At 46.5% G+C, this 10,512-nt stretch overlaps 1 protein-coding gene across 1 annotated transcript in view; it reads right to left on the reverse strand.

Moving 5' to 3' along the window:
* Nucleotides 1-6,546, reverse strand: part of Sos1 (SOS Ras/Rac guanine nucleotide exchange factor 1) — an 85,331-nt gene extending 78,785 nt beyond the window's left edge. Inside the window, exon 1 of the mRNA XM_021218130.2 lies at nucleotides 5,944-6,546. Within this exon, the coding sequence (XP_021073789.1) occupies nucleotides 5,944-6,030 (87 nt within the window). The 5' untranslated portion in view covers nucleotides 6,031-6,546. The remainder of the gene's footprint in view (nucleotides 1-5,943) is intronic.
* Between the last annotated feature and the right edge of the window lie 3,966 nt (nucleotides 6,547-10,512).

Here is a 10,512-nt window from a genome sequence, read left to right on the forward strand (position 1 = left end):
CCAGCCTGGTCTACAGAGTGAGTTCCAGGACAGCCAAGGCTACACAGAGAAACCCTGTCTCGAAAAACCAAAAAAAAAAAAAAAGAATATAAGTGATCAATGCAATTATCTACCATGGGATACAAGGCTCAGTTAAAATAAGATGGCACTTCAAGCCACTAAAATTCAAGACCAGTAACATCAAACACCGTCAAGGAACCGCCATCTGTCACTGATGAGAGACTTCTAAATGGGTTGGCCATCTTGGGGAAAGGCCTAGCAGTTTCTCATAAACAGTTATCTATCCTGTAAGCAATGTCTCTTGGTATTAGTGTACAAGCAATAAAAGACGTTTCTAAGCAGACTCCTGTAAGAACCATGGGAGCCGAGTGTGGTGAACACCAGTAACCCCAACATTCAGGAGACAAAACCAGGAGCACCAGGAGTTCAAGGCTAGCCCTGATTACATGAGACACCGTCTCAACAAGCCCATTTGAGCCTGTGGCTCACCTGCCACCACGCCAGAGTTTGATTTGAGGGATCCACATGACGGAAGGAAAGGATAGATTCCTGTAAGTTATTTTCTGACCTCCACATCTGTGCATGCATGTGCATACATGCTCAAACACATAAATGTAATTTTTAAATTTTTAAAGAACATTTATGGCAGCTTTAATAATAGCTCCAAATTTAAAGCATCAGCTATCCATCCACTAGATAGACTGTGACATAGTTCACATGATAGAAAAAAAAAAAAAAGGACTGAATTCTTAAAGCATACTCTCAAATGCCTCACTAAAAATGATATTCCGGAACAGGTAAGAGTAACCTATGTAAGATGATGAAATGTTACAGCAGTGGCTACCTCTGCAAAAAGGGGCATGAAGGGAACTTCAAGAGCCACAGCAATGGTCCATCCTTTAGTAGAGGCTTTGATAGTAAATATTCATTAAGCACTCCAAGTAACATCTGTATGTTCCACTGCATATAAACTTCTTACTAAAACAAAAGGAACTATTTTTAAAAAGCTATTGATTTCTAGTTACTGATGCGGGTTGAAGGATTTAGGAATAAAGTGTGCTTATACCTGCAACTATAAAATTCATCAGGATATCACATAAGTGCCAGGTGTGGTGGTGCACCCCTAAATCCCAGCACTTGGAAGGCAGAGGTAGGCAAAGGACAGCCAGAGCTGGCTTAGAGTTATAGGTGGATAGGTGGATGGATGGATGGATGGATGGATGGATACCCTGTCTTTAAAAAAAAAAAAAAAAAAAAATAAGCTGGACAGAGCCGCTCATATCTGTAGCTCATCACTGGAGAGGGAGGAGCAGAGACAGGATCATTGCCACAAGTCTGAGACCAGCCTGGGCTTCATAGTGTTTTCCAGGCTACACTGGGAGAGACTGTCTCAAAACAAAACAGATTAATGGGAGGGAAAAGTGGATAGGCGTGTGATAAAGCAAATAAAGCAAAGACAGTAGTAGATTCTCTGATGATGGCTACATTGGTATTCACTGAGAACAGCCAGTCCCCATTAGGCTGCCTAGGTCTAAGTTGGATGACTTGGGGCAGCGCTATAGCACTCAGGGGACCTCAAAGTCTCCTGGCTTGCTGCTCTTTCGCTGTGGTGCAGCTAAGAACGACCTTGGCTCCTGGTCTTTTTGCCCTTACTTCTCATCTGTGTGATCACAGGCCTCTGTCAGCATAGTAATCTAAAAGTCTGTTTTTATAACAACCAGTCATCTGTATCAGTTTGTATTTCCTACAGTTTTATGAGAGTGACGCTTATAGAACATGCTGGTTTTAGTTTGGCTTGTCAGTTATTTAGCAAGTTGGCCATACTACATGTGCATCAGTAACCTACATTCCCATGTATTCCACTATACAGCTGCACCACAGTTCATTCACTCATTTCCTTGTTGATTATGGATAGACTACTAGACATTTGGATTGCTGTGTGGAGCTGAATAGACCTGCCACAGGATTCATACACACGGTTCTTTTGTCAATAATGGGGACTAAACCCAGGATCTCATACATACTAGGTGTGCGCTCTAATCTACTACCGTCTGAACCATCAAACCTGACTCATACATAAGTTTTTCTATAGATACACTTCATCTACTCTACTTAATACTTCAAAATCTGTGCATCCGGTATCAAAACTGGGCTGCCAACTGGAGAAATAGGCCTAGACGATCCAAAGATCAACATGTTCCAAATCATTTCATTATGTTACCTGTCTCTCCATCCCAAAGTTCAGTGACTAGCTGTAAGCAAACCTGACTTCCTTAACATTCCTACAGTCACACAGTGAGCTGCCAGGTCCTGACAGTTCTGCCTTTTTGACACCACTCACCTAGCATCATCTTAACCCAAGCGTGTATTTCCTTTCAGACAGAGCCTTCTTGCTTCTCTCCTTTACTTAGGCCCCATTCTTCCTCTTCCTTGGCCAAAGTGAGGTTTCTAAACTTCAAACCAAGTGTTAATTCCCTACTTAAAACGCCTCACTGGCCAGGTGTGCTAGCTAGCCCATACTTACAACCCCAGCACTAGGGTAGTTGAGCCAGGACAGCTAAGCTACACGTTCAAGATTAGTCTGAGCTGTAGAATGAGACTGTCGAAAAACAAGTCCTCTCTTCAGACATCTCCACTACCACCTTCCCTCCACTTAGTCTTTAATATATGTCATTTATCCTTAGTGCCAAGGGCAATACCTATTCTGAAACAAGCATCAAGTATTTGTGGGATGTGATAGATGTACTAGGAAAGACACTGTGGGGCCTGATAAATACATTCAGGAAAAGGAGCAGAGTCCTCTCTAGAAAGATTTAGATAGGAAATCAAATAGGAAGGTCAAGCTAAAGCCATCTTATAAATGCCATGCTTAAAAAACTTAACTTTAGGGCTGGAGAGATGGCTCAGCGGTTAAGAGCACTGACTGCTCTTCCAGAGGTCCTGAGTTCAATTCCCAGCAACATGGTGGCTCACAACCATCTATAATGGGATCCGATGCCCTCTTCTGGTGTGTCTGAAGACAGCTACAGTATACTTGTCATATACATAAAATAAATAAAAAGGTCTAAAAAACAACTTTAACTTAAAGGACATCAACAATTTTCAACAAATATATAACATGTTCGAAAGTATATAACTTCTGAAATATGTAAAGGCAAGTGGGTTGGGGTAAGAAATCCAACTAAGAGGCTGCCACAGTGACCTCGGGGAGGAGACTCCAAGCAGTTAGGAGAGCAGAGTCCTGACAGAGCATGTTAGAGGTTGGTAAGCAGAAGGTTTGGCCAGAGGCGGGCAGCAGAACAGAAAGGAGTCCTAGGCTTCAGTTTTGAGCCAATCAAATAAAAGTTGAAAGCCGTTAATCAACAAGTTAAAAGCTGGTGGTGGAGGTCAGTTTTGAGTACCCCTTACAGACTTCTCAACATTTCCAAATAAAGTTAACTACTGGCAAACTAAATGCAGCATACAAAGACTAGAAAATCAAAATGCCAAACCAAAAGGAGGAAGATTTGAAGATTTACTAAGTTACAATGTTGCTTTAGAAGCTTAAAAAAATGAAGCAGCATTTCTAATTTACTTTAAAGTCTGACAAACTCAAAGTAACGTACAAAGACACCTGTTCAAAATGAGTCCTAGCAGGTGTCAGGCGTAGCATCTGTGTAGAAGCCCAACAGGGTAGCTAATGTGAATATGAACAAGTAAATGAGGACTTAAAATTCACTGCTGAATTAGAATGGGACACTAGGCAGAAACAATGGAACACTATCCAACTCAGCCCTGAGGGTTTGAGAAAATCTCTGAAGTTGAGTAGTATTAAACCAGATAAAACGCACAGGCTATCCAAAAGCCTCGGGTATGAAAACACAGTTGGGCACTATACAGGTAGTTTAAAGTCTGAAGAGTTCAAGATAAGGACACACCCACACAAAATGTCCAAGGACACATCTACATGAAAGGCCCAACACACATGCAATAATTCAAATTTTAAGCTACAAGAGCATATTCAGAATATGAGAAATATATCCAACCTTGTCTTGGGTGTCTTAAGAGCATTGCCGGTGGAAATTTAAATGAGGGAAAGAACCTCACACATTAGGGAGACTCTGTAAACCCCTCTTCATATCACTTCTGCAGGGAGGTCTCTGCTCCAAATGGAAAACCAACCAACCACGAAGCTATAGAACACAAGCAACACTGTGGAGACAAAACCCTTTCCAAAGAAAGCAGTCACTCAAAACTCTAGCCGTTTACTGATGGTGAAAACATGGCCAGTCCATCTACAATTCAAACCAAACAAACAAGCAAACCTCAAAGTTTATGTGATAGTTCTCATTTTAAGAAACTGGTGACTAATTACATACATTGAAAAACAAGACAAAATCCACAATGCCAGCCACACAAAATAGATTTCAGCAAGGGCCACCCAAGAAGCAAGTTAAAGTAGTCTGCCAACTTCTACTATGCTCTTTCTATCATTCTAAAGGAGCCTCAAGTGTTATTTTGGAGGTTTCCTTAGAATAGGAGCTATTGCTTTTAAGCCATATACCTCAAACTGGTAATGTTCTATGAGAGCTTTTGTACATATAAATCAATTTTTCTGTCTCATCTTGTCCTGTCAAAATACCAAACTACTAGCATCATGAGGCATTCTTCTCCAATTCTACAAGCTAAGCAGGTGACTGTGCAGGTAAAGCCAATGTAGAAATGGACTGAAGTCTCCTGGGATCATTAATGATGCACAGCAAGGTGGTCTCTTTGATTTCCTTAGAAAACATACAGAGGTTTGTAAGTAGGGAGACACTTGAGGATAAAACCCAGTAACCCAAGTCTGAAAAAGAAAAGCAAAGTCCTCCAACAAAGCCAACAGTTCCCACTGTAACATACCAAGAGGGGAGGGAGAACAGGGCCAAGGAGAAACTAACAGGTACTGGCCTCTGAGGAGTATGAAATACCTTTCAAAACTTTCTGGTAAAATAGAAAGGCTCTGCATAATGCACAGTAAGCATCGGTACTCAGTAGGAACAAAACTGCATTTTAGCAAAGACAGCATGAAAGCCGTCTGAGCAACAAGAAATGGAGATGAAAACCACTGAGGAGTAAAGCAGTATGTACAGGCAAGGCAAATGAAAACAAAAGCCAATCTGGTTGTTTTAAAATCCATTCATACACGCCTGTTTCAGATGTCTTAGTACAATATTTACTATGTCACTAAGTGTTTTAGAAGCTTTTAAAATGTAGCAACGTTCACGAATAACTTTAACCACTGGCAAACAAAAATTCAAAATGCCTAACGAAAGGACAGTAGCTTTAGAAGCTTTTAAAATGTAACATTTCCAAATAATTTATTTCAACCTCTGGCAAATTCAAAGACATGAAGACTGAAGATGCAAAACACCAAACCAAATGACGTTCAAAGATTCTCGGACACTTCAAAAGAACCAATCTGAATACAGTGGCATGTGCATCACCGCTGTAGTGGGGGAGGGGGGTCAAGAAAACGGGGAGTTATGACTGAGGACTAGCAAAGCCGAGCAGGCCATGTTCTTGCTGGCAGGCAACCTCGCAATTACTTAGGCAAGCTCTGTGGGCAGGGCACTTTCGAGCCAGTGAGAGCACCGGACTCCTAAAACGAGAGGTTGCCCGCAGTTCGGAAGATCGAGAAGGTAGGCAACGGCCTTCTTTGACCTCCACCGAAAACCGTGGCTCCTCCAACCCTCGCCTCCGCGCTTGGATGATCCAGACCAACCCTCCCCGACTGTGTGCGGCCTTCCCACGCACCCCGGGCGAGTGTCAACAGCTGGAGCAGCGGCCGCGGGGAACCTCGCAGCCCGAGCAGACCTCCCCGAGACCCGAGACCGGGAAGAAAGACGGCAGTGGCGCCCCGCCTCCCCGCCCTCGCCCGGCCCCGCGCGGACTGCGGCCGGGAAGCGGGTCCCGCGCCCCTACCTTTTTCAGCGCAGGCACCAGCAGCCCCCGCCACTTGGGCGCGTTCTCCTCGCTGAAAAACTCGTAGGGCAGCTGCTGCGCCTGCATGGTGCCCGCGGGGCGCCTCGGGGCGGGCGGAGGGGCGGCGGCTCGCGGCGCGGAGAAGGGCCACAGCCCGCGCACGGCCCGGCCCCCTCGGGGCGCCGCGCGGCCCGGCTAGCGCCGGCGAGGAGTCTGGGGGGCGAGGCCCGCGGCCGGACACCCACCCGACACGCGCGCCGCTCGCCGAGAGCCAACGCAACCCGGCGGTGGCGGCGGCGGCATCCCGCACCACCGCCCCGGGGCAGGCCCCCCGCTCCGCCCCGGGCCGCCCTCCGCCGGGGCTGCGCTCCCCGGCACGGCCTGGCCCGCCGAGAGACGGCGCGTGGATGGACGCTCCGGCCGGTGGCGCCCGCTCGCCGGCGGGGAACTCAAGCGAGAGGCCCAGAACGGGACGGAGCGGGAACAGGGGTCGGTGGGGAAGGGGGAGAGCCCGAGGTCGCTGCCGGGGAATCCGGCCGCTCGGCCGTCGCCGCCGCCGCTGCTGCCGCCGCCGCCGGTGTAGCGCTGGAGCTTCCTACTAGCAAACTGAACCTGCTCGCAACTGAGCATGCGCCGCTGGCCCGGGCCGGTTCGCTCCGGGTTTTCCGGCTGGCCGCGGATGAGGAGGGGTGCGCGCCAGAGGCTGGGGAGGGCACTCGCAGAGGCGGGGCTGAAGGACCCTGAAGGCGAACCCGCGACCCGAGAACCTGGGTGTGGGGGGCCTGCGAGCAGGCGAAGCGCCCCTTTTGTGTGGTCCGAAGCCCGGGAGCCCATCCAGCCCTAGGAGATCCTAGGCCCTGTGTTTCAGAAAAGGGGTGTGTGTACTTTGTTCCCAACACGAAGATAAGGAGTGCCCTGAGCATGCACAGTATACTCAACAGATTGCACAAAAGATAGATTCCTCTCACAAAAACAAAACAAACAATAAACAAAAAACCCGACTGCTCAGTGTTTGGTGGGAGGAGAGACTGCCTTGTTTCCATCTGCCTTTCCAAGCCATGAGTACGTAACGCATACGTGTAGTATTTATTGATCATGCGTCTATTCAAACCCACGAGCTTTTATTTATGGATTTAGTCCGTCCTGCTTGGGATCTTTCATAGGTTCGACTGGATAATTAGCTTCTGGAAGACAGGGACTCCCCTCCCCCCCCCAGCCCTCAGTACCTCGTACCCCACCCCCAGTACCTCGCCTTGGTACACGACCCAGAATAGAGATATGAAAATCGCAGAATGCTATAAAAGCAGTATCTATGAATTGTCCTTCCATCCTAAAGATGGCCATGCTTATTATAGTGGCACTGTCCAACGCTGCGGCACATTGTGCTTTATCATTGAACGCTTTCTTAGTAAAACGTTGTTTTACTTCTCAGTTTTCATTTCATAGATGAGAAGACAGTTGGAAGAACCAGCCTGGGTTCAAATTAACATTATGTCTTGCTGTTTTGTAGTACAATAAACAAGATCTCACAGATGAAAAATGTTTGAAACCGCCATCTTTTAGACGACCTCATAGGATCTGAATGAAATCTACAAGTCTTTCCTTTTATAATACATATACAGATTTGCATCTTTAAAAATCCCCCTCATTTCGACCGTGTTCAATAACAGTTTGAAGTCCATCCATTACCCATCAGAGTAGTAGGACGGCAGAGCAGGCCTGCTCTTGGAAGGGCTCAGCCAGGAAAGAGCAGTTGCAGTCAAGGCTGGCAACCCAAGCTGTCTAGAGACCCAAATGGCGGAAGCAGAAAAACTGACTCCCAGAAGTTCTTCTCATCTCTACGCATGTTCAGTGGCAGGTGCGCCACACACAAGATAAATAAATTTTTAGAAAGAGAAAGACAGGGCTGGTGAGATGATGGCTCAGTGGGTAAGAGCGCCCGACTGCTCTTCCAAAGGTCCCGAGTTCAAATCCCAGCAACCACATGGTGGCTCACAACCATCCATAACAAGATCTGACTCCCTCTTCTGGAGTGTCTGAAGACAGCTACAGTGTACTCACATATAAGAAAGAAAGAAAGAGAAAGACAGAGGTGCAATAGCTTATTACGGACTTAGATAAGGAATTTCAGAGAACAACTGATATATCAGTTATTTTCAATAACTGGTTTGTGTGGTCTTAAATGACTAAACCAAATCAACTATTATAGAAAACTATTCCTTGGCTTCTCATTATTAAAACGCATTTCAAGCTGCGAGCAGTGATGCAGCAGCTCATCCCAGCCCTCGGGAGAGAGGTAGATACAGAGGAGCAAGGCCAATCTCAGCTGCGAGGTGGGTTCCAGTCCAGCCAGGACTGCATGAAATGCTATCTCAAAATCTAAAGAACACATGTCAAGGTTCTACACAAAGTTATCAATCTGGCACCTACTTAAAACTTAAGGTTTTCTCTCAACTGTCAATCATGGTTCATCACACTCTAGTCAACTCTAACCTGTGTATTCCCAGAAAGCACCACTCCTGCTTCCATGACTCCTCCCAGTCTGGAATGCCTAGGTGTTCACATGCTAGTTCTAAACATCAAAATCTCCAAGAAGCTTATTCTGATCAGTCTAATTAACTACCATCCTGTATAACTTTCCAAGCGCTCAAACATTTACTTGTGAACTCCCCTCACTAGAATGTAAATGCCAAAAAAAAAAAAAAACATTTTATGTATGTAGTTCATTATCATATCCCAGGATTTATTACGTATGCACAGCAGGAGGCACTGCTTTTAAATGCATCAAAGTTGCATAGAGGAAACTTGCAGTAAGAATACATACAGTTGCCAGGTGTAGTAGTACATACAAGTCTTTAGTCCCAGCATTTGGGAGACAGAGGCAGGACAATCACTTTGAGCTCGAGGCCAGCCTGGTCTACATAGTAAGTTTCTGGACAGTAGGAGCTACATAGTGAAACCCTTTCTCAAAATAAATAAGTAAACAAACAAATAAATATTCCATAAAGTTATCGCAGGAAAATAGGTGATCTTTGGGATTGTGCGAGCAAAATCTACATAAACTCACTTCAAGATACCAGAGAGCATTAAGGCAATTGAACTCCAAGATTCCCTTGCACTAGGACTCTGATTTAAGTACAAAGGGAGCAAGCCCTAGGAACATGGATTGTGGAGTTTAGCGTCCGGGGCAGGTTTCACCAGTGTGAAATTCTGGCTGCAGACTGAAAGCAAGTGGCTCAAGGGAAAATGCTTCCTAGCGGAGTAGCAAGAAGGAAAGTCGTGGAGCCATCGAGCCTCTGCCAACTGTCAGCCTACATCTCTTGGGACAAAACCAAACACCTAGAACGGCAGCTAGCAACGCCGGGCACAAACGCGTCTCGCTCGCGCACAGGGCCTCCGACTGGCGGCGCAAGCGCAGACGCTCCCCTTGGCGTCACTCCACGGTGCTAGGCAGTCTCAATGCCAGAACGGAGGTGACGCACGGGGGCGCGTCCGTACTCACTCGTCGCATCCCAAAGCAAGAGCGCCCAGGCAGTGTAGCCGAGTTCCGAGCTCATCCGACCTGGAACTTCAAGGGGAAGGGGCGGGGAGGACGTCAGGCCGGGACCGCACTCCCTGCAGGTGAAAGGGTGGCTCGGCTGGTTAGGACAGGACCACCTGCTTTCCTCCATCGCAGCCACAGTAATCTGAAAGCCGGTGTGGGATCTAGTTGCTTTTCTGTTCCAGATCCACTGGCTTTGCAGGAAAAACTCCAAGATCCTTAACTTGGTACTCATGGTTTTGCACAATCGCACCTCTACTTATCGGTCCAAAAACATCTGGCCTCCCTCACACCCATCACTGACCCATGCACGTGTTGTTTGTTCCAAGTGTTTGGAATACCTGTAACTTCTTCTCCAATCCGTGCAGCACTGCCACACCTCAAACCCCCTGGCATTTAGGAACTCTCACCTAGTCTCCCCCGACCCCACCCTAAAGCTTAAATATCGTGTCTCTACAGTCCTCAGTCCCCGTGCAGAATTCCTGTCCTTGAACTTGAGGGTCTCACAAGCATTAGGAACAGCAACTTCAACCATTAACATTTATAGCTTCCTGAACCATATTCAACTGCATTCTTTGATTCTTTTTTTTTTTTCCCCCTCAACCCTCACCTTCAATTCCCCAGTTTCAAATAGTGTGTCCTCGGGGAAACATACCAGAAAAAACACGGATTGAGAAGAGTCCCGGATGCCTACCAGTTAGTACTCATCCCCTCCATTGTCCTCTCTCCCCCCACCTTGCAAAGGTGGTAGGAAGCAGGGTAGATACAATTAAAATAAACGATCAAAGGGCCGTCCAGATTTTTCTTCCCACTTGCTATTTGTTAGAATCCCCACGGGGTTCAACTTTTTGCAAAATCTTCTCTCCATTTGATTCACATCGTACGTAATAGATCCTCAAACTGATCGCACAGGTCAAAGCAATTTTAACCAAATTTCCAACACTGTTTTTGATTGAATACAACAAACTAATTATAAGCCGTGAGTAAAAGAACATAGACCATAGGGGAGGGGGAGGGGAGGGGAGGGG

The sequence above is a fragment of the Mus pahari genome, chromosome 18 (genome assembly GCF_900095145.1).
Source record: "Mus pahari chromosome 18, PAHARI_EIJ_v1.1, whole genome shotgun sequence".
NCBI lineage: Eukaryota > Metazoa > Chordata > Mammalia > Rodentia > Muridae > Mus > Mus pahari.